General features: G+C 55.1%; 2 protein-coding genes across 2 annotated transcripts; both read right to left on the bottom strand.

The window, feature by feature from the left end:
* Positions 1-459: 459 nt before the first annotated feature.
* On the bottom strand, positions 460-14570 carry NCLIV_036530 (RENT1_NEUCR Regulator of nonsense transcripts 1 homolog ref|XP_323582.1| h (ISS), related; the record flags this gene model as incomplete). Its single annotated transcript, XM_003883854.1, has 18 exons — positions 460-564; positions 1106-1222; positions 1942-2070; positions 2712-2738; positions 3313-3439; positions 3875-4544; positions 5058-5198; positions 5674-5737; positions 6379-6435; positions 6736-6839; positions 7138-7287; positions 7895-9479; positions 9956-10191; positions 10335-10557; positions 11183-11332; positions 12413-12561; positions 12807-13845; positions 14490-14570. The coding sequence occupies 18 exons, from the start codon at positions 14568-14570 to the stop codon at positions 460-462; spliced, it is 5154 nt and encodes a 1717-aa protein (XP_003883903.1).
* A 3542-nt stretch (positions 14571-18112) lies between these two features.
* Positions 18113-20496, bottom strand: NCLIV_036540 (putative vesicle trafficking protein; the record flags this gene model as incomplete). Its single annotated transcript, XM_003883855.1, has 5 exons — positions 18113-18226; positions 18842-18885; positions 19053-19199; positions 19825-20018; positions 20318-20496. The coding sequence occupies 5 exons, from the start codon at positions 20494-20496 to the stop codon at positions 18113-18115; spliced, it is 678 nt and encodes a 225-aa protein (XP_003883904.1).
* Between the last annotated feature and the right edge of the window lie 3530 nt (positions 20497-24026).

A 24026-nucleotide genomic window follows, 5' to 3' on the forward strand; every position in this document is an offset into this window, starting at 1 on the left:
GATTCGCCGTTTTCCGAAAAACGGGACAAAAGGCCTCGCATCTACGCCGAAACATCGCTTCCTGCTCGCTCCTGCGGAAACGGTCGCCCCCCTCCCCGCTCACGACTTCCACATGATGCGAAGGGTGCCGACATAGGCTCGGTTCGATGCTTCGCCCAAGGCGTCGGGTGAGTCGACTCCACGGGGCAACGGGTCGGCTGCCTTAGACGTATACCTTTGCAGGCGTTGGTGTAAACGGACGCCGGTTACACTCGAGCAATCACTGCCTTTGCCCCAGCGACCGCCACGGATGATATTCTCGTCTGGTAGAGAACCGTGCTGGACTGTTTCTGCAAGCGCCACGGGAAGAGCCCGCGATCAGAATGCCCAGGATCCCTTCCTCGACTGCGCGCTCACAAACATCCACTCTTTCGCAAACGCACCCACAAAGCTCTGCTCCGGTGGCGAATCTGCTTTCTCTCAAACGCAAGAAGGTGGCGGCCAGATGCCTTCTGTGATGGCTCTGAGGGTCGGGTGATCGACGGGGACCACAGCCTGCAGTTTCCGGGCGAACTGAAACAGTGCCTGCAAGACAGAGCGCAACCGTCCCTTATCGCCGCATCATATCGTCTTCCTCTCTCCAGCGACAAGCCTACACTTCTCCCGGCCTTTTTCTGTCTTTCTTCGGATCCTTGGACCTCTCTTCAGTGCTCGACAACTCACCAGGCTGCGGCGGTGTGCCCGTCCACCCCGAAGTGCATGCACGCCCCTCCAAAGCGTCTCCCAGCCGGCATGCAACAAATCCACATGGCTCCATCCGACCCGTTCCTCTGCTCAGAGCAATATATGTCAGCCTCTCCCCAAGACGTGTACAAGCATTACATATATATATATATATATAAATATATAAATATATATATATATATATAAATATATAAATATATATATATAAATATATATATATATATATATATATAAATATATAAATATATATATATATATATATATATAAATTTATATTGATGTATATTTATACAGACATGGATACGGGTGCGTTCGCGACTGCATGCACATATGTCCATGCATCTGCGGGGGTAGGCGGAGGCCCGCAGATCGGTTCTCTTACGTCGAACGTGGGTTCCTGTCGAAGTGTGATGGAGTGGCCGATCACAATGAGGCCCTTTCGAGCGCGAGAGAAGGCGACGTTCAACCGCCGCCAATCAGCCAAGAAACCCACTGCGCCCTGAAGAAAAAAAAGCAGGGAAATCCTCCGAAGTGAAACGCGAGCTGTGCACACCGCGTTCCTCACACTGGAAACACAGTCCGACGTTCGCACAGGAGCCGACAGGACACCCTGAAAGCGCATCTCTCGGCATACAGGGCGCGCGCACGCGCAGCAGTTGTCTCCGGCCTGGCGTCGCTCTCGCATGCGGCCCAGTTTTCTCCACGTGATTCAAAGAGTCGCACGGGTCTTCCACGGAGACTGGAGACACAGATTCCCCAAACTACAGGCAGACTGAGCATGCATGCACGCAACGCACGCAACGTTTTGCCGAGACACATGCATACGCGGCCACTACAGTGGGTTGAATTCTTGAGCTTCCTTCTGGAATGCATGCGCGCGCGCATCTGCGCGTGCGGCGCTTCGTTTTGGAAAGAAACTTCAAACGAGACATTTGTTTGAATCAAGTGTGACTCTTGACTTACAGTAGGGTGATATCGAGAGGTCGGCATCTCACCAAGCCAATATTTGGACGGGAACGCTATATCTCAATACATATAGACAGCAATACATATTGATACATGTGTGTAGAGGTAGATACGTGGGTGAATGCATATACACAACACTGCAATTACACGCGAAGGGGGGGTGTACACGCTGCGCCCCGCCTCAACCGATTTCGGGTTGTTTCTTGGAAACGGCGTTCAGCCGCACGTGCGACTGGACGGCGACACACTTACCGCAGGATTGCACCTGACGCAAGTGAAGATGATGTAGTCCTTCTCGCCGCCCTGGAAGGAGTCGACTGTGGAGAGAAGAATTTTGTTGTTCGGCAGCGGTCGGTGAGAAAGCCGTCCATCGAATGCTTTCTGAGGTCATGCACCGGGCGGAGATCAATCAGAAGCCGCGCCAGAGGAGCAGAGAGACAAGACGCAAACGCGAGTTCTGGAGAAAACTTCCACCGGCCGGAATGAGCGTTTCTCCCCGTTCTCGACTGCAGCACGCCTCGCTCCTATCTTGCTCTTGTGAGTCTCTTCGCCTTTCGTTTTCCTTCTCTGTTTTCGTTGCTGCATTCGCTTCTGGGATGCTCGTCGCCAGTCGCCAGGCACGCGTCAGAATAGCGACGAGGCAGAGGCACGGCAGATAAATGTCTATAACTCCAGCACGTCTTCAGCCTCTCCCTAGCCCCGCATTTCTGTGGGGGCTCTTCTCTTTCCGGTGCGCTCTGGTCAACTCTTTCTCGCTGCCTCCCTCTTCCACGCACGGCTGCCGACATGCAAGGCGCACGACCCTTCCTCTCGAAAAGAAACCGCCAGTTGGCCTGCCCTGCTCCGATTCGACGATTGCTAAAGCCTGAACGCTTCATCGCGTGGTCACCCCCCCTCCCCCCCCCGTGTCTCACAGAGTCGCCCTCAACTCTTCGACAGCAGCAAGTTCATCCCTCTTGCTCCTCTTTTTCCTCTCCTCGTCTTCCTCTCCGCTTCGTTCTCCCCTTTCCTCGCCTTCTTACCTCGTGGCGACTCACACGCCTGTACGCCTGTGTACAGGTGCACATCCACAGTGGCACGGAAAACTGCATGCAGCGGCGCTCCTTCTTCCACAGCGGCCTCGACTACCAAGCAAGCCGTGCGTCGCAAAGCGTCCGTTTCAATTTTTCCATTTTTTGTCTGTCTTCCGGAGCGCTTGCCTTGGCGCCAACTCGCGCTTGCAGGCGCCCCCGGCGGAACACGAAGACGCGAGAGCGAGGTCGACGCCCCCAGCCGCCAGTCAGCCGGTCCGTATTACACGGGAAGGCGGGCACCGCAGCGGCAACCGACGCAAGAGAACGAAACAGAGATTCGCGTGTGAGGAGGATTCTGCAAGACTGCGTTGCGAGTGGACAAGTCTTGCAACCACCCCGACGAGAAACGGCTTCCGAGGAAAAATCGCAAGACGCACGCGGGGCAAAAAACCTGAGAAGGCACCTGCCGAGACGGCCGCTACCCTCGTTTGAGCTACCAGAAAATAACGAGCTCGCGTTTCCAGGAGTTTCCCTTCAAGCCGCGACGGGAACGCGCAGTTGGGATTCATCTCCTCTTCCAGATGTGGACCGCCGACGCCTCCACCCTCACCTTCCGTCCCAAGATGCGTTCGAGGAGAGCCAGCTGCCCTACGTAGGGGCTGATCACGCCGATCGCCTCTGGAGCCACGCCGTCGCGCAGAAGAAGTGAGGCGCAGCGGACAGTCAGGAGAGCCTCCCTGCACGAGCGAAGTCGAGAAAGGCAAGCGAAAAGGACGAGAAAGTGGAAGTGAACAGGGGGGAAAGGGGGGAGAGGTGGACCCGGCGACCACGCAGCACGCGGCTGGACGGCATACACTTGCGCTCGGTACACCGCGTTTTTGAAGGGAAGAAAAAAGGCGAGACAGAGGGACACGAATCTCCCTATGAGAGTGGACAGAGACAAGGGAAGACGTCTGGGCGGAGCGACAACGGAAAGGGAGAGACAAAGGCAGAGAGGCACATTCAGAAAGCACTCCGAGCCGCTCCCTCGAGTGGTTGCGACGCGTGCTGTATCGGGGTACGAGCGACGCAAAGAAAACGACGCGGCGAACAGACGTGCTTCGCGAGAGCCCTCTACAGGCCTTCAAAAAAAGGATCCGGGAGGTTCAAACTGAATGAGACGTGCGACATACGCAGCGTTGTAGTAGGACAGCCGCACACTGCCTTCGTTTCGCAGGGAGGCTGCGTTGCGATCGGTCCCATCCACGTCTCCAAGAAGCCCCTGTCGCTTTTTCAGGTGCGCATGCCCCGCCTGGTCCTCGCGCAACAGGTCAAAAATCTCGCCGTCGTCTCTCTCGATGATGTCTCGCAGATCCCACTGCGTCTCCGACCAACTCAAGGCGCCAGCAGCACCTGCGGCGCTCCTGTCTCTGCCGTCCCCACACGCAGAAGGCGCGAGGCGCGAGGGACCAGTATCAATCACTAGGAGAGGCGCCGTGTCGAGGGCTGCGTGAACGGTCCGCGGAGACGACCCGCATGCAGACGAAGCAGAAGGAGAGGCGGAAGGAGAGGGAGAGGCGGAAGGAGAGGGAGAGGCGGAAGGAGAGGGAGAGGCGGAAGGAGAGGGAGAGGCGGAAGGAGAGGGAGAGGAAGGCGGACCAACGGAGGCAGGTAGACGAGGTGTAGCGCCTGTTCGATGCGTTCTTTTCGGCCACGGGATCGACGGGGAGAGGTCAGCCGGACGCGCGAAGACGGACTGGTGGCTCTTCAACAGTCCTTGGTAAAAGAGGGACGAGATCAACTCGCACATGCTCCCAGGCATGCGGAACTGCGTATCCAGGAGGAAGTAGTGAGGCACTGCGCCTGCAGAGGAAACCAGGCGGCGTCAGAATCGAGCAGAGGATGACCATTACCCTCCAACCAGGAGACGGACCAGCAAGCTAGAGCGGACGACACCTCATGTGCTCTTGAGAAAAGGGCCTTCTGCCAGCAGAGACAAATCTCGATGGATGGGTCCAGCACATCGACGCCGAGGTGGAAAGAGAAATTTGCAGTCACAAATGCAGATGTCGAAACACACAAATCGAGAAACAGACAAGAGACCGGCATGCAGGTGCTCGTGGCCCTAGGGCCGCTTGTTTCTGGCTTTGAAGGAGACCACCAACATAGACCAGTGGCGAGAGCCGGGGTCGCGGAGCCAAAGAGACGACTGCCTATACCGCCTGTCTGAACCCGACATGATGCGAAGGACAAAAAATACACACTGAGAGATTCGCAGATCGCCAAAACCCCCGGGGAAATAGCAGTGTCTCAAAAGGAAGACAGCAGAGCCGCGAATGGGGACGACAGAAAAACCCTCCCGGTCGAAACACGGACTCTGAGTGAGGAAGCTGTCGAAGGCGGATCGAACCATGACGGGACAGGCTTGAACACTTTGGCCGGAAATCTGCGCCGGATCTCCAACGAGGACGAGTTTCGTGCACTTTGTCTGCGCGAGGACGATCAAACTCCGAAATTCTGAAAACACAAAAAACAGTTAGACCTTCTGACCGCTTCATTCCCGTCTTTCGACGTAAACGTCCTTCCCCCACACACAAGCTTACCTATGTATGTATATATATTTATATGTATATACATATATGCACTTGAGTATGTGCATACATGCCCGCAGCTATCTAGGTGTATAAGTATACATATGTCCACATCGACGTAGTTATATAGATGGAAAAAGGAAATGCTCACAAATTCACGCAGAGTATGCGTATCATTGCATACGTGTATTTGCGTGACTATTTACGAAAATATATTCGTGTGCATGTGTGCACACGCATTCGCGAATATGTATTTCAGAAATCAACACGCAAACCCAGGAGCACGGGCGTGTGCAGGGAGGTGCGAGGTGTGCATTTTCGTGGAGAGAGAGACGCGTGCATGCACAGATGGGGTGAGCCGAGGACGGCAGCGACGAGGACAGGCGACAGGGCGGCTGTACCGGTGATCTGAGAGGCCTCGTCGATCAGGATGCGGCGCGGCGCAATTCTGCGAAGGTTCTGGCCCTGCATGCACGCGGGGGTCGAGCGGAACACGACAGCGCATTGATGTCCCAAATCGCCGAATGCGACTGACAGGCGAAACGGCCTCTCATGCTGCTCCTGGCTCTCTGTGCACGACGACGCAGACTTTCGCTTTCTTAGATATCGCCATATGCTTATAACTCCCTCTACACATGTCTCCTTGTCTCTCCAAACACATACCCACTTTTCTACTTACACACGTATATACACATATCCATATATCCATATATGCATATACATATATATATATATACATATATATATATATATATATATACATATATATATATATATATATACGCATGTCTATTTGTATGGCAGAAGGGTATTTGCATGTCCTTCAGCGAGGATCCGAGTTTGGTTGGGTCCTGCCAGCGACGCCTCGTCTGCGCGTTTTTTTTAATGTCAACGCCTAGGCGTCAGTCGACGCCGTCGAGAGTGCGAGCCTTCGTGTCTCTCTCTCCGTCCGCATTCCGTTTCTTGGCCCCGCGTTTCTGCTCTTTTGTGCGTGTTAAGTATCCAGCATTTGCTGTTTAAACCCTAAAGACAAAAGATCATCGAATATAACGGTATGCTCCTCGCTTTACACCCTAGAGGGAAACGGGTAACCCTCTTCGAAATACCTGGTAGACGGTATCGACGAAGACGGGGACGCGCTGGCGGTAGGCGAGAGTCTGGCCCTGGCGAGGCATACAACGAAAAGAGCTATGAGGCGCATGCACTTTCCGGAAAATGAGGTGAAGAGAGCGAAAGGCGATCCCGTTCGTCATCACCGATCAAGGCAAACCGGTGGGCACACATACGCCTACGCCCGTGCATGCAGCCGGCAGCTGTCCTGGAGCAGAGAGTGCATGCGAAAAGTGCAGGCCGATGCTATCGCGCAAGTGCGAGATCATGCAACGGGTGACTGCGTGCAGACACAGAGAAGCTGTACAGCTCTACCTCACGCGCATGCAGATGCCGGTGCCGCGCAAACCTACCTGCGTTCCGCTCGCCGTTGAACTGCGGCGCGGCGAGTAACCGCCGACAGCTGGCGAGTAGTCGCCCCGCCTCTCCAGCATGCCGACGGTGTGCGATCGTACTCCTGGTCAGAAAAGAAAAACAATTCTCTTTTCACGTCTCTTTCAGAGAAAACATACGACAACGAACTGCCCCGTAAACCCACAGGTCTAAATATTCATCAATATGTAGGAATGTGCATACACACGGCAACAAGCATATCTCTATCTATCTATCTACCTACCTACCTATCTATATACGAATATGTGTTCTTCCACGGTTCACGAGTTAGACCCGTCCTATGTATATGGATACGTTTGTGTTTTTACGTTCCATATATAAATAAGCATGCCGATGGAGCTGTTTTCCTTGAGGCTCCTGACCTAGGTTGCCCAATTTGGACCGAAGAGCATCGACTGCCGCATGCGTTCCTGCACCAGCGAAAATGGGCGAGGCTGTCTCGCCGTCGAGACCAGCCGCCCAGAGACTCAAAATGCAGGCCGCGACGAGCGTTTTCCCCGTACCAGGTGGCCCTGCGCATAACGCCAATGTCGACACGCAGGGAGGACACACCGACTGAAGTTGCGGAGTCGACATTCAAAGAGGGAAAAAAGGAGACATAGAGGTGGAGACAGGTAGCTAGCAATAGACAGACGCAAATGGGTTTATACACAGAGACGTAGCGCGATAACGAGGGCACGAGAGGGACACGTGCGCAAGAAAGAAGAGCGAGAGACGCACAGGCAGGTAGGTTTGCTTCTAGCGACAGAGAGGGAGGTCGGTAGATCGAGGGAGTTTTCTAAAGCGAGAAAACGAATTTGGTGAACCAGAAAAGGAAACGGCAAGCGCATGCAGAGTCCTGGCGTGCCGGAAGGCGACAAATGACAGCGACGAAAGCAAAACGTGTGGGAGAGTAATGAAACGGCGACGCCAAGCGCCGAGGACTGCAAAGCTAACAGACACCACAAAGGAAGTGACCAAACGTTAGGCTCCGTTTCCTGTCCCCTGAGTGCATTTTCTCCCCCTGAATCCTTTCCGGTTATACTGCATGCAGTGGGGGTGGCTGCGTCGCTCTCGCAGTTCCCAACACATGCACAGTTCACTAGCAGGTCGTTCTTTGCTTTCTTGTTCTTTGCCTACCCTGGACAAGGACTATAGGAGCTGGCGACCGCAACACACAGCATACGACGTTCCTCTGGCTCGACGTGAGAAAGGGAAAGAGAGAAGACAGAACCTCCTCCAGGGGAACAGATGCGGGCGTCGTTTCTGACGAACGAGACGAGCTCGCGTTCGCCCTATACTCGGATGCAAACACTCCTTCCTCGACGCCAGAGGAGCCCGCCTTGGAGCTCGCTGGAAATCCCCCTTCCCTGTCTTCACCCAGGAGAAAAGAGGGGCGAAGAGAAGAAGGCTCAAGCGCAGAGGGGTGAAGAGAAGGCTGAAGCTCAGAAGGCAGACGAGAAGCCTGAAGCGCAGAAGGCAGACGAGGAGACGCGCCCGAGAGACAAGCGGAGGGTTCGGCTGAATCCTTTCGGAGTGTTTCTGCGGTCGCAGATGGAGACTGCATTTTCTGCCGCAAGGTTGGCAGGTCGGAGGCCAGCGCAGGGGGGTACGCGGAAGCACACGGAAAAAGCGGCGGCGTGCATGCAAGAAATAAGGCATGATTGATTCCCCGTCCTGGAGTCGCCTTTCCCGCGAGCTGTGTCGACGTCCCCTGTCGCGTTTTGTCTGTCGCCGTGCCATTCTTCCCTGCGCTGTCGCGTAGCCTTTGCCGCTGCGAGTCGCCTTCTTGCGCCCGTCCAGAAGACAAAGCATACGCCTCCTCGTCGCTGTCTTCCCGTATCTGCCGCCTTCGTGTGTCCTTCTTTTCTGTCGGTTCCCCGCCCGTCTCCGTCGCGTTCGCTCGGCTAGAACGCCTCGAGGCCTCCTCGCGCCTCTCTGCTGCGAGGTCGCCCGCCCCGGTGTCTCCTCGCCGTTCCGCGCCTCGCTCGCCCTGAGCCGCTGCCTCGGTTGGCGTACTTCGCATGCAGCCTACGCCCGTTCCCTCGGCCTCTCGCGACCGCGAGGCCTCGCGTTCGGCCTCCAGCATTTCTGGCAATCGCAGGAGGACGCGCATCGTTTGTTCTGTCAAAGACGGGATGATGGCCGAGAGCGGAACTACCCAGCAGCGGACACGCGAGCTGAGAGAGAGAGGACAAACGTCTTGCCTCTCCGCCGCGCCGTCTTCCCCAGTCCCCGCTGCTGTATCCGCCCCCAACAACCTGGGGCTTGCGAGGGAGGCAGGAGCGGGTGACGATGACGAGGCGTGCGCGTCGGGCACGAGCCCCGCATCCGCGCAGGACGGCGCCGCTGCCTCGCGGGCGCAGTCTCCGTTTCTCCTTTTTGCGTCAACTCCTTCCCCGTCTCGTCTCTCTCCGGGGGTGTCTTCACCACAGAGCCGAAGCTGCGGCGGCTGGGTCGTGTCTGTTTTTTGCGCCTGCCTCGACGCGGTCACTCGCGTGAAAGGATGCTTCTTGAACAGGCCTACTTTCCCGTGCCCCGCCCCGGGGTCTAAGAGCGCAATCGAGAGCTCAGGCGAAGGCAGCAACGGCGTGACGCACACGCACGAAGACTCTGAAAAGGCCACCGCTTTCACGCGCCGCCCGAGAAAGACCCACTTCTGCAAAGGCGGCAACTCCCTTGCCGGTCGGCCGCCGTCTTCCCGATGGCGTAGCTTGCTCACATCCTGAAAGCGCCGAGCCAGGCGACGCACACAAAGAAAGAAAAGAATTCAGAAATCAAGACTGTCCCCGCACGACACCTGGTGCCGAATCGCCTCGGCTCGGGGGTGTCCGTTGTGTTTCCGCGCGGGGGGTTCACACAAAACAGAGAGAGCAAGGAAAGCGCCGGCTCAGGACGACGAACGCATCTGCTTTCTGGAGCGAGAAGGACAGAAACAATCAGGAGAGCGAGACAGGAGAGAGAGGCCAGAGAGAAGGCGAGTCGCCGGAGAGTGACTAAAGAGAGACACGGGACAGAGAGAGGCGACAACGGAGAGGAGAGGCGAGAGAGAGAGAAGCGGCAACGGAGGAGAGAGAGAACGCAGGCACACGCGGGGCGCGACAGGCTGCCTCATGGGGCCTGCACGCGCGTTGTGGCTGCTCTTTGCATCTTTGCCAACTTTTCGCCTGTCCACTTGTTTTCTTCTCCCTCTCTTCGCACCTTTCGCCAGTGGACAAACCGTTGCCAGAGCTGCTCGCCGTCCGTGTTCGTCGAGCCTCTTCCCTCGCGGTCTCCATCTGTTTCGCACGCGTCGCCGCGTCTCCGATTTTCAGGGTTGTCCGCCCCCAACCGCCCCGGAGCTGTCTCCGCAGCCTTCCTGAGGCAGTCTGGAGCCTGTTGCCTCTGACGTCTCTCCTCATTGTCCCTGAAAACCCCCCCGTGTCTCTCGCGCCAACCTGAAAAAGCCGAGACAGACAAGAGGACGCATCAACCGAACCACACCAAGCGAATCAGGGCGGAAAGGCAATAGCAGTGACGCCGCGCCGTTCGCAACTGAAACCTCGCTCGACACAGACCGTCGCAGAAAGGGGTGACGCACCTCCGCACTCGCGTGTCTCTGCCGTGGCAGATTCGTGGTTTCTTCCTTTCCGCCCGTCCAACCAAAAGCGCAGCTGCTCGTCGTCGCTGAGACTCCGGTCGCCTTTTGGCAGCGTCTCTGCGGTTGGCGAGGAGCCTGGAGTTTGAAGCGAAAACGTCGAGTGAGCGGGGGACACGCAGTCGCGACGCGCGTCTGCAAGCCGCTGCTCGAGAGCTGCTGCCGCCTGAAGAAAGCGAAAAAGAGCACGGGAAGATGCGCACGACAGACACGCCTCAAAAGGACGAAAGGCGATTCAGAGGACGACAAAGCAGGAGAGTGAAGACGGAAAAAAAGGTTAGGAGAGAACATGGCGCGTCGAATTGAGAGCGTCGCCGCAAGTACGCATCAGCCATCGCAACTCCCTGGACAAGAACCTCCAATTGGGAACGGGGTGCAAAACGCCCTGCGCAGACTTCCTAGGCAGCTGTGCATCTGTGCAGCCACGCGACGGACAGGCTAAGGCCTCACGCGAGCTCGCGTGACTCTGTCAGCGACAGGCAGTGCGCAATCGGAAAAGACAAACGGTTATTCTAGCTATGGATGTGCGCGCACACCTAAACATTCATCCACATATATGTACATATATACATATATATATATATAGGCATACATCTAAATGCATTTATACACATGTACGTATATCTATGTACGTGCAGGCAAACGTATCTACGTATTGATGCATGCCCACGAATATGTATATATTTACATATGTTGTATGCGCACGATTTCAAAGCAGAGTTGATCGTCCGGCTCTGTGTGAAACATGTTTGCAGCATCGTATCGAGGGGGGCGGTTCACGTTGGGCATACCTCGTCGACGAGGAAAAGAAGGAAGTACGACTCGCGACGACTTGACCAAGGCCCAGGCTCCTCGTGGTGGAGTGTCCCCACCCGCTGCTCCGAGTTGAAGTCGGTGAGGACGGCGTCTGCCCCGTCGATCCAGCGCGCATGCAGAAGACTCTGCAGACGGCGAGAGAGAACGAGAAGAAAAGTGTCTTTCACAGAAACATGTGCTTTGCCGAACCCGCACAGGTTGAGGAGTCGGGGGTGGTTTGGGCTGCGACATTTCCTGCAAAGCAAAGGCCGCTTGTAGGATGAAGCCAACCAGAATGTTAGACAGGCGGACGTGTACGGAAACTACAGGTACTTCTCAGAGTAATTTACGGACAGAAAGAAGAGACAAGGCCCCAGGAGGAAATGCTGCAAGACACACGGGTAAGGGGGAAGCGCAGAGACACAACCCCGAGGAGAGGTCGTCGCCACAGACCCGCGAAGCAAAAGACGGGAAATGAAAAAGCCTGAAACGTAACGGAAACGGAGGCAGACACGGCCGAGCACGTCACGGACGCTTTCGCGCGCAAGTGTCTAGGCAGAGCGGGTGACAAAGAGCGCATTCTCGCCAGGCCAGAAGAGAGCGCCAACCCCGCTCTCGTGAAATACTACGCCGGGGCGTTCAATATGTTGACCCGGGGATCGGGAAGCGTCAGTTAGAGGGAGACGCAAAGAGAACAGCGTAGCGGAGGCAAGCAAGCAGCAGCGCAGAGAGGCATATTGAGAGAGGTGAAACGGGAGAAAGAGAGGTCGCAAGCGAAAAAGAGATGGGGCGGTAGACATGCGTACGGGGAACTCGATACACAATCGCGTTGCGACAGACTCTCACGCGCTTTCGTCGTGCAACTTCTTGCCACCAGTGCCTCTCGGCTCGGAAACTCTTCGTTCGAGTTCTCTTTCTTTCTCGCGTTCGTCGTGATCCTGTCCTCTGTCTTCTTCTTTACCTTGTGAGTACAGTGCTCTTTCTTTGGCTTCTTTCTCTTTTTACCCGGCCTTCTTTCTCGTTTGTTTTTCTCCCCTTATCTCTTGTTTGTTCCTTATTTCTGCTTCGTGTCTCCTCGTTGCATCTCTCTTCTCATCTTTCCGAATCTCTTCTGGTCTTTCTGCCTCGCCTCGTTTCCCTCTTCCTTCTCCATCTCTTGCTTCCTTCTGTCGTTTTCTTCTGCTGTTTTCTGCTCTTGTCTCCGTTCCTTCTCTTCCTTCTCTTACGGTGCCGAGCCGAACACTCAAATCGTGCGCCTCGGCGAGAAGTCCGCGTTTGACAAATGCAAAGAGGAGGCCTTCCTGCGTCTCAGCCGCGCCTTCTCGGCCTGCAGTCTCTGCGCTTCGAGAGTCTCCTCGATTCCCAGACTCTTCACCTGCGAACGGCACCAGAGGAGAAACAGGCAAACACACACACGAGAGACAGGTGCACACAAACAAGACGTTTCTTCGGTCTCTTCTTCTCTCACGCGCTAAACGTTCGCCTTCCTCTGCGCATCTGGGTCGGCTTGGAGCTGACTCCGGTCCCCCTAAAGAACGCGTTGGAAACCGACCGGACGTCTGGCCAGAGACACCCAGGGAACGAGCGCGAAAAGCTGCGGAGGCCTGTCGAAGCCTTTACCTCGTCTCAGGCTCTGAGGAGCAACAATTGCAAACTTGGAAGCAAGATGCGTCAACGCCTCATTCGATGCATGCAAATGCTCGCTAGCTGCAATCGCCAAATTGCGGAATGTCGTCGCGGGAACCCGATACATCTGAGGACGATCGGCTGAAGACGTCGACGAGGACGGAGATGCCTCCCTGAGGAGTTTGTCGCGTTTTTGTCTGCTTGGCGTTAGGACTGTCAAGGGAGGAAAAGCTCGAATCGCTTCGCTGCGTCGAGCGGCGTCGGGGATGGCGAGAATCTCTCGCCACACAGCTTCGGCCTTTTTCTGCCGGACCTCTGAGACGTCTTTCGCCTTCCTCGTGTTCGAATTCCCATCCTCCGCGCGTCCCGCACAAGCAACTTTGCCTGCGGACCGCGCAGCCCCGCTGCTGCGAGTCCTCGTTTTTGTACGAGACACGAGGCGTTCTTCTTCCGGTTCTTCCCTGTCTTCCTCTTCGTGTTCGGCCTTGTCTTCGTTCTCTCCCCCCGCGACGCATTCACCCTCTGTCCCCTCTGCTCTCTCTCCTTCTCGCACGCCCGCAACCAATCCCGGTCGTAGGTCGGTTTCCTTCTTCGGCTTCCGTTTGCCTTTTCGCTGGCAAGTGCGCAACGCCAAGCCTCTCTCCTCTCCCACCCGTGAACCTGCCCCGGTCTCTCTCTCTGTCTCTCTCTCTGTTTCTCTCTCTGTCTCTCTCTCTGTCTCTCTCTCTGTCTCTCTGCCCCACACGCCTCTCTCCTTCGCGCCCCATGTCCGCCCCTCCGTCGCGGCGCCTTCCTGGGGACTTGCGCCGGCTTCTCTTCTGCCATCGCCGAATGCCTCAGACCTCCTGGCTGACAGCAAAGAGGGCCGATGCCAGGTTCCACTCTCAGGTGTCTCCGTCGCCCTGTCTTCCTCAGGTACCCCGCGCGAGTTACGGCAGGAAGCCTTCTTCGTCTCTCGCGTCTCCCCGGTCACCTCGCGAGACGCATCGGGCTCGGAGGTTGGCCGGAGAGCATCCGCGAACGCAGGCGCGTCCTGCAAAAACGACAGAGACGCTTGCGGCGCGAGAAAAAAAGAAGACGCGAACGGCGAGGCAGAAGAGGAAGCGGACGCAAGAGAGGAAACAGAAGGAGAAGAAACAGAAGGAGAGGAAGGCGGAGAGGAGGAAGGCGCGGACTTGGAAAGGTGGAGATCCGAATCAGCGGTGGAGCTACTGAACCGACGAGGCGCTTGAGGAGAAACGAGCGAAAGCGAGAGTGCGGAACGTGGCGCGTGACGGACAGGAGCAAACGGAGGGAAAACGGGGAAGGGTGACGGGGAAAAAAAACTTGAACGGGGTATGGTTCGGAGCCCGCGAGAGCGCACAAGTCGAGCAGAGGCAGTGACAGGCGCACCCTCCGCAGGGAGACCGCGCGGGTTCTTGGCCGGGGAGTGAAGACGACTGTGGGGAGGCAAACCTGAGAAACCGCCAACAGAAATCGTCACTCGGCGGCGGAGCAGCCATGGATGGCTTCTCTTGCTTTCGACCGAAAGGCGCGTCCTTGGAGAACACGAAAATGACAGAGAAAGAGAGGAGGCAGACCCAAAAGGTGACGCAAGTCGTACAGGAGAACGGGACAGAGAAGACGAAGATGCAGCAGGCGTAGAAGAAGGGCGAGAAGGAAGACGAGAAAACGTACAAGACGCGGCGGAGCGAGGACGACAGCCCGGAGCAGCGGAGGGCGAGGCAGCGTTTCGAGCGAGTCTGGGAGATTGCACATCGCACGAGCGCGGTGGCACAGCGGAGACAGCCGTCAACGGTCTCCTTTGAGAGGAGATCTGGGAAACAAGGCACTGTGGCGCGGAGGCCGTGGACCATGGCCGATACCGCGAGAAAAGAAAAAAAAGTTTGCGTTGCGCGCGAGCGAACGCAGACAGGGGAATGTTTCCCTCGGGCGTCATCTTGGAAAGCAGAGAGACGGGCGGAAGTGGTCCGAGCAATGTGTCCAAAGCCGAGAACCCAGCCAAGAGGCGACAGGCACCGAAAACGAAGAAGGCCGAATCGACGCACGACCGCACAAGAGAAGGCGACGAAGGAGAGAGCCAGACGTCGAAGGGTGACGGGAGACGGGAGCGAAGGCCGCTGACACTGATCGTTAGAAAAGCCAACACAGACGCGCACGGCTACTGTCAGTTTTCCCCGTTTCTCTAGCGGCGAACGCAGACCCGTAGGCTCTGTCGCTTCTGAGTTGCCCTCTTCCGCAGCTTCCAGGCGACTCTTTCCCCGCCATCGTCCCCTCTTTTCCTTTTTGCGAAGAATGCGAGTGGCAAACGACGGAAAAAAGGCAGGCTTTGAGTGTATCCTACATCGCCGCCCAGTTGCATCTGCAGCCAAGCAAAAACAGGAGACACCTGGAGATCCTCATGCTGTGTCTCGCCCTCTCTGCTGTTTGTCGCCCCCGTCTCGCCACGTCCTTCTCCGAAACGTCGAGGCTCTTCTCGCCTCTCTACCTCTCACCGAGCTTCGCTTGCGAGAGGAGAAGGCGAGCCTCAGAGAGAGGACAAAAGAGGGCCGCAAAATGCACGAAATATCGTTTGAGGAAAGATGCCGCTCCAGTGAATGTGTCCAAAAGAAAGGGCCTTCCTCTCCCTCGTCGTTCTTCCCTCCACCTGAAGAGTAGGGCTCTCTAAACATCCATCTTTCTTCTCTCTGTGTTGTCTTTGGGAGTGTGAAGAGCTGAGAGAAAGCAAGAAGACAGCCTCCCGGAGCTGTCTCTTTCATCCCAAGAGAAAAATCAAATGTGTATCTTCCTTTCACCTCCCTCGCCCCGCGGTTTCCCTGTCTCTCTTTCCTGCCGGCTCTACTCAGCCTCTCCCTGTCGAGTGTGCCTCCGAACTGTCGTCGCTCTGCAGCCTCTCCGGGACTCGGGGGCCGCCCTCGACACACGCGGGCGGGTTTTCGCCGAGAGGACTAGCGGAAAGAAATGAAGCTGGCGAGAAGAGAAGGCGAAACGTCCAGAGAGGGGTGAGCGAAGAAAGAGAAGAAAAGGGAGAAAAGGAAAGGCGCTCCAGAAGAACGCAAGAGGCAGTTCTTTTGATTGGAAGCCAAAGAGACCGCCGGAAACGGTCCTTCTCCGCGGAGGGCTGCGGCGGTCGAGTGTGCGGCATGCAATTGCCGAGGTTCGAGAGACGCACACCTATAGGAGGGTAGAAGAAAGCGAAGAAAGGGAAGAAAAGGGAGAAAAGAAGAGAAAGGGACTGAAGGAAAAACAGGGCTTGGAGAGGGAAAATGAGAAAAAAGCGAACGGAAGAGACGAAGACACCAAAGAGGCGACCGCGCATGCGGTGCCGCGCCTCGCTCTGGACCGCAAGGTCTTCTACCCGCGTTTTTCTGTCTTTGCATCTCTTTTTCTCTAAAGTTTCCGCTGCGGAAAAAGCAAAGAAGAAGAAAAGAGGAAAAGAAGGAAAGAAGAGAAGAAATCCCCTCGCTTGCTGCACGCGTAACCACGAACGAGTCGCGGGTAAGGAACAGCCAGAGCCGAGACGAAAGCAAACAAGACAGCAAAGGAGAAAGCAAGACGGAAAGTAACGCTATCCATTTGTTATAAGGGTCTATCACAGGCGACGCAGGAACGAACTCCTGGAGATTCGAGCGTTCCTTAAGTTTCCTTGAGTTCTTTTTATCGCGATCGCTGACTCGCCGACGAGACTGAAGAGCTATCTCACGGTTTGTTGGACGGGGCATTTGAACGAGAGAATGAAGTGACGCTCGCCATCCTTCTTCGCCTTCCAGCCAGCGCCTTGCACAGGTTTCGGGAACCGCTTGAGAGAAAAAGAGAAAGACCGAGGAATGTGAAACATGATCAAGAAACTACATGCTCAGTACGCCGATAAAACCCGTGCGCGTGAACACGAAACTCACGGGAGGTGTTAAGCGAGTGAAGCGATGCGGGTATGTGCATGTGTGCATATGATTGAGTGTGCTCTCTCTCTATATATATGTGTATATATATGCATATATATACATATATGTAGATGTCTGTCTTGCTCAGGTCTCTGCCTGTCTCTCGCACAGTGTCGTCATTGCTCGCCGTTCTCTCCTGGGTGGTTTCGTGTCTCCTTTCGTCCCTGTGTGAGGGCGAAACGCTCTCCTCTCGGTGTTGACCCTCTATCCATTCATCTGTGTATAAACCTAACAGCTCTTTCTCTTTTCGTTTTGTGCTCTTTCTTAAACCCACAAGTCATCTTCTTCGTTCTTCCTCCTGCACTCTCCACATTCTGCATCAGCATCGCTTTCTGCATCGGTCCGTTTTTCGAGCAGGTGGATTGATGCGGCCCGCGATTCTTCGTCTCTCTCACCTCTACCCTTGCCTTGTGCATATTCGATAGGTTTTCCCTCGACGCTTCTGGAGCAGGCTTCTCTCCTGAAATCGTGGACCCGTGACTTCTGTCTCTCGCTTCCAACGTATCTCCACTGCAGCACTTGTCTCCGGAGACATCTGAGTCTCAGCGATACGTCAATCTCTGTCTCCACCGAATTCGCCCACATGTGACCAGTTCTTCAATGCCCATATCTCCCAGTCTCAATTTATAATGTACACACGTATGGCTCTGCATCAGCCCTAGATTTTTTCTGTCCCGGCTTACCCCCTCCACGCAAATTCTGGAGAGATATACACATACACATAAATATATATATGAATATATGTCTTTCAGTGACGCGCCTTCCTCGCTTCTTGGTAGCCTGCCTCGTGGCCCATATACTGGTCCGCTGTCGCTCTCTGTCCCCCTTTGGCTCTCGAATCTCAGTCTCGCTCTCTTGGCCAACGACACGCCCGAGATCTGTCGCTAGCAGGCGAATAAGACTTTCTCGGGGATCGAAAACTGTAAATATTGTGTTACGGGTTTATCGAAAACTTTGATATTTCAAAGGTATGGTTTTGAGCTTTCCTCGAAACCTTGAAAGGCACAACAGAACTGGGAGCCGGCAAGCAAACGGATTGAGGGTCTGAACCAGGCGTGAGTTCTTGGGAAAACGCCTTGAAGAGGAACAGATCTCAGACTGTGCGTTGATTACAGAGGGTAGACGCAAAAAGGGACAAAGCGAGGGAGCACGAGGGCGAACGAGAGAAAAAAAAGAGAAGGTGAGAAATGGCGAGAGCGAGAGGCGGATAGAGGCAGAGAGCCTCGGAAGAGGAGCCAGGCCGAGGCGCTGCAAGAAGGCCTTGTTAAAAGGGTGAAGAGATCCCGGACCGACGAGACGCATCCGCGATGGTCTTCTTCTTTAAGAACGTGTGGAAACGCATGAAGCGAGAGACGGAATTCACAGAAAGAATCTCCAGAAAATCAGAATCAGGAAGAAGAGACACATGACCAGGAGAGGGGCATATTGCTGCAGGAGTGCGCGGAAACTCAGCGCCTTGGCCAGGCCCTTAAACTGAAAAAGAAAGCGCAGAGACACCGCAAAAGAAAGAGTACGCATGCAGAAAGCAATGGCGAAAAACACGAACAGGTTGTTCATGGCGAAAACAAAAAGCATGGATCCGAGAGACGCGCATGGCAGCCACGAAGGCAGCATCTCCTCAACAAAAAACTCCCGCGCCTAGCGGCACCAAGAAAGGACAAACACAAGTAACCACGAGGACGTTTTGAGACCCCACGCAGACTGAAGTGGACTGGCGCCTACAGACAGGCGCATGCGAGAAAAAAAGGCGCTCGCAGTCCGTGTAGTGAAGGCGGTAACCTCAGCTGTGAACGCAGCCTCTCTGTACACACATGCCTCTGTCGTATCGAAAAGTGAAGAGAGAGAAGGACACGATTGGGTTGGAAGCAGCGAGTTGGACAACGTCGCAGGCCGCAACCCTGCGCAGGTGCCCACCTAAACACCTCTGCGTGGTGCGTGTTTTCGATCCGAACCCGCGAGGGGGGCGACACAGAGACAGCAGCTAAAACGTCGAGGCGAGCAAAGCGCAGGGAAACGCATCACCGGAAAGGAATCTGCCAGGCGGGTTTTCTCAGCACCCTTTTTCCACGCACGGGTAACGTGTCTCACCTTGGCCGACGCGTCCTTTAGGTCTCCTGCCTTCCTCCCGACGTCTGAGAAAAACGGAAGGACAGAGCACAAGAACAGGGCGCTGTGGCGAGAAGAAGGGAGGGCGAAGCAGAGGACAGCACGGACACCGAAGTCGAGAAAAGGAAAGACGGACACAAGAGGGACAGAAGAGATCGGAGAGTGCGAAAGGGCGAGGCAACAAAAGCCGTACCTTCGAGATTTTCGCCGCGCTGCAGAATGTCTTCGATATTTCTTCTCATGATTCCCGTCACTTCTGTGAGAGACTGATTCAGTTTGTTCAACGCTCGACTCGAGTCAGGGTCGCGATAGTCCTGTTTCTTTCTCTGTATGACACGGTCTGGAAAGGACGCAAAAGGAGAGAGAGAGACGAAGGACCACCGTAGCCAGGCGCAACGGCAAACATGGCGAGAGAGGAGGAAAGAGAAACAGAGAGACGAACGCCGAACGGCGGAGGCCAGCACAGCCGAGAACGAGGCACGCGTACGAAAGGAACGGAAGGGACGATTCCAGAAATGAACGGCGACTGGGGAGACGACAAGACGAAAGGGCGAACGAGAGGTGAAGGAGAGCGAGAAAGTGAAAGAGAGCAGCGGGGAGAGAAAGACAAATGGTCGATGAAGCCACCGGCTGTATGCACATGCAAGCATCCGTTACTGCAAAACCGAAGCCGTTCCGGTGTCTCGTCACTTTTTTTAACAGCCGAAAACGTGGCACTGAAGAAAGACGTTTCCCTCTACCCCAGCCGGGAACACCCGGAGCCTCGAGGCAAGCGGGGCGAGAACGGGAGAAGAAGGCGTCGAACACTCTTTGGGAAGAAGAGATCACCGAAAGCGGAGACACATCTCGTCCCTCCGCGATCTTCCAGTCTTTTTGCTTGCTTGGAGGCTGCAGGGAGAAGGAGACAGGTACGTCTACATCTCCCGTCAGTGCCACACTGTGCACAGTTTGCCTGTTTTTCTCACCGAACTTGACAAAGTAATATGGTTTTTCGATTGTCTCGATAATCGATCGATAGTCCACTGCATGCGTCCCAAACGACGTCTGCAGCTCTTCTTGAAACGCTCGCTGAATGTCGTCCAAAAAGGAGAAAGCAAGTTTCTTCGGATAGGACGCGCCACACACCGTCATGAACGCGACTCCGTCCTCAACCAGGTAGCTGAAAAACAGCAGAGCATGGCGAAACCCCGCTTGCATCTGCAAGTCTCCGAGCAGACTACGCACTCACACGTGAAGGTAGCCGCCAGGCGGCTTTTTGCACGTCGCACTGGTGCATCTCCGTCTGGAAACCCACTGCGGTCGACCCATCAACTAAAAGATATAGACAGATATGCATAGGTACAGGGAGGTGGCGATATACACATAGAAAGAGATAGACATGTAGAGAGGTAGATACAGATTTGTCGATGGGCAGCGTGGCTGCTCTGGAGAGATGAGTCTTTCGGTTGCTTTGCGTACTGGTACTTGTACGCGCCAGCGTCGACTGAGCATCGATTGGGGCCGTGCGCGATGCGTTTCAGAACTTGCTTGGCCTGTTGCTTCAGCGCATGCAGTTGGGGATTCGCCGTGGCGTCGTCCCAAGTCTCCGCGAGGAGCAGGCCATCGGACGCCCGGCTCACAAAGGTTATGTCGCACATGAGGAGAGAACACGAGAGAGAGGGAGACGGCGAGACTTTGTTTCTTTCCAGGAAAGAACGCGCGTCCAGCGCCAGGATCTTTCTGACGGGGCGGAAAAGGGAGAGGCGACGCAGACGACACAGACGGAAACGTTCTTCACGTTACCCCCGCTCGAATCTGAGTAGCTGAGAAACGCCCGAGCCAGCGAGGCATCTGCTTCATGCAACCCTGCGGGAACAGAGCCGCGAGTCGTCACGGAATCGGCGAACCGCGCCACGCCAGTCGGTCACGCGGAGGCCTGTGAGACAAACGCGTTCGCATCGGCTTTGTCTAATCAGGGGGTGGTACATCGGAGCAAGTGGTCCTGATAAAAAACCAGCGTGATCGTCCACGAGTCGGTCCACGAGTCTAGGCACCAGGAAGAAAAACGGAGGCGGGGCTGGCCTAGAAAACGAGGCACACACAAGGGCATAGTACTTGAGCTGCCGCCGTCCCCGACCCGACGCTGAGACGTGTGCCGCACACGGAGACGTGAAGGGAAAAGCCTGCAGAAAACGCAGTCCTCCGTGGCTGCAGAGAAAAAGTCGTTTTTCCTGAGACAGGAAAAAACGTTTGAAGGAAAAGCAAACCGAGCAAGACACAGACGGCGCTCTGGCTGAAAAACGGCGCTGACGAGGGAAACGGCTGACAGCCGCACGCGCTGCGCTCGGTTTTCGCGAAGCGTCGCTCCCAGCACCGCGAAAGACGGAAACGACAAGGCAATCAGTCGTCAGGAAAGGGAGTCTTCTCTTAGAATTCGAGTTGTGAGCACATATTTTCTCTCGAAAAGGTGTAGTGCGGCAGAACCGGAAGCGACCGTGTCGACATCGGAATCGACGCATGCAAGCGTTAAAAAAGCGATCGTGAGAACGGTCCCCCTAGGGAAAAAAAACGTCTTTGGGCTTTTCCGCGAACGGGAACACTCCTTGCTCTTCACGTCCGGGGTATGTGTGTTTCGGGCCTCTGGACTCAAAAGGCGAACCTAGCAGCCACCGTGTGTCTATCCGTCTCGGCGTGTGGTCACCTGAAGCCAGTTGCACTTTGCCTACGCGCGTCTGTCGCGGAGAGCTCTCTTTCCGTGTTCCGGATGACCGGTCTGTGCCTTCCACTTCCGACTTTTTCAAGCCTCACCAGTTGAGACAGGACAAGGCAGAAGGCATAGGCGACGTGGTCCCCTCTTAAGAGTCCACAGGCAGGTAACTCATGTCGCTGGGAGCTAGAGAGAGGGGAAAAAGGGTTCCAATACGTGGGCACGCACGCAAACGCATTTCTTTCGAGGGCAGGAAGGTTTGATCGCGCCTCGAGTTTGCACGTGCAGGTGTTGACTCCGTTTTCTACAGCGCAGTACACCCAGGTTCGTTTACACGTGACTTGCCGGGAGGCAGGCGTGCGTGAAGGTGCGGTGACGCAGGGCGTATCCTGATTGCGTGATCGTTTGTCGGAATCCGCTCGGTTACTGTGAGAGCCGTCGCAGTGGAGCTGGCTGCCAGTGGCCACGAGCAGAGAGGGATACGAGCAAAGGAAGACGGTACCCGTTTCGCGAGAAACGCGTTCGTAATTCGTTCGGCAACTTCTCACCGATGGTCGAGGTGTAATCTTCATGCTCTTAATGCCCGCTTTGTACAGTTTACCGGATCCAAGTTCTGTTGTGCTTTTCATGACCATCAAACCAGACATCCAGGCGGCAGTTAAATAACTATAACTCCAGTTACGAACACCATGTATTAATATAACAAAGATAATCAGGGTAATCTGGACCGGTAGGATACTGAAATCCAACACTTACCATTGAGATTACGAGGTTATGGTTTTGGCATCGTTACTACATTAAGGTTATTCCACATCGGTTATGTTCACAGCGAGAGAAAACTACTACTCAGATGCTAGTATCACATTGGTATAACTCAAATCGAATAAACAGTTATACAGTTCTGGATCGCGGATCATTTGTACAGAGGGGTCTAGCTTCAGGTGTTATCTGACTGTTATTGCATGCCCTGAGTACGTAAGGAAACGGAAAGGTTAAAGTCTCCTTCCTGATGTTCGTCTGCACAGAATACACGGCATATAGATTATCTTCGCTCCCATGGTCTGTAGTAAGTTAACATTAAAACGTATCCAGTGTAAAGTTTGAACACTCCCCAGAAAAAGGTTGTTTGTATGAACCTAAGAATCCCATTTTTAATGTCTCTGTTTATTCGATTTGAATTATAAGTCTTACGTATCTTCTACTTCCATTGAAATGGTTCTAGTCTAGGTCCAGCGAGGGCAACCTTCTTTCTACGAACTGACTTCTTAGAGCCGCAAGCAGGACGAAGCAAACACCGGGTGGAGCACATTTTTGAAACGCATCTGCTGGCATTTCACGCTCGTCCTCGGCGCATATGAGGCGACCGAGATGCAGCGCACGCCCTCAGAGAACGCTTCACCTTACGCGAGCGGAGTCCAGTTTGCCGATCAAAACCCTTTTTCCAGTCAAGGTTTTGTTCTCCCACCCAAAAACTGGCGGATGCTGACAATCAAGCGGAGCGCGTCGGATATGTTCACGACCCTGTTGCCTAGTCTCTGTCCTGCGTATCGTTGACCGCGTGACCAGCCGACTCGAGTTGCTGTATTCTGGACTCACGTGAGAAGCTACCGCGGCAGTCCACCGCCGATGTTGTGTTTGGCGGCCGCACGCCAATTCCTTGGATATTCCCTTTTCAACACAGTTGCAGCTAGGCAGCTTCTGCTTGATGTCGAGAGGCCTCTATAATGGGAAGCGACGGAAGCCGAAAGTTTCTGTACCCAAAGTATAATGGAGCGCACAGGCCGTAAGATTCCTAATAAAGCCACCTGGAGAAAACACCGCTGAAAAAATCCGAGTGGGAGGTGCTTCGAGTCTCTCAAAAGTGACTGACCTACGCCCAATACGGCTTGGAGCATCCTATGAAACGGGCGCACGCGTGAGAAATTTGCGTCGCCTTTAAAACGTCACGGGACTTGCGTTCGAGCGCGCTTCCTGTGGTGTCCTGCAATCATCCACTGCATGGGGTGAGTTCCCAGTGGCGGGGCAAACAGCAGAGTCTCGTAGACATAAAACACAATAGGTCCACTCCAGAAGAGACGACTGAACACCCAGTGCACGTGCCACGCTCAATACGCATTTCCGTACACTCGCGATGCACCGGGATACACCAAGTCTTTTCCGTGCGTGGATGCGAAGCCATCAGGCGTCGATCAGCAATGAAACGCTCACGTCTCGCGTGTCCGTGAAAGTGCGAGGCGCGTTACATGGGAAGAGGCGTCACGAGCAAATGTGGATAGCTGCTCCGGCAAGCTTGCTCCCAGTACCCCGAAACGTTGAACGCGCCCCGCAAGCACTCTGGAGCTTTCCCCTCGGGTAGTCCCCCCGAGCCCACGCGCTCAACGGCTGCATGCGCAGCATCCCACCGACACCTCCCATACGACGTTTCGGCTCAGAACGCACGCGCCTCAGCCGCTGGCGTGCCCCGAATCAGGGAAACTGAGT

This window comes from Neospora caninum, chromosome VIII, assembly GCF_000208865.1.
Source record: "Neospora caninum Liverpool complete genome, chromosome VIII".
Lineage (NCBI taxonomy): Eukaryota > Apicomplexa > Conoidasida > Eucoccidiorida > Sarcocystidae > Neospora > Neospora caninum.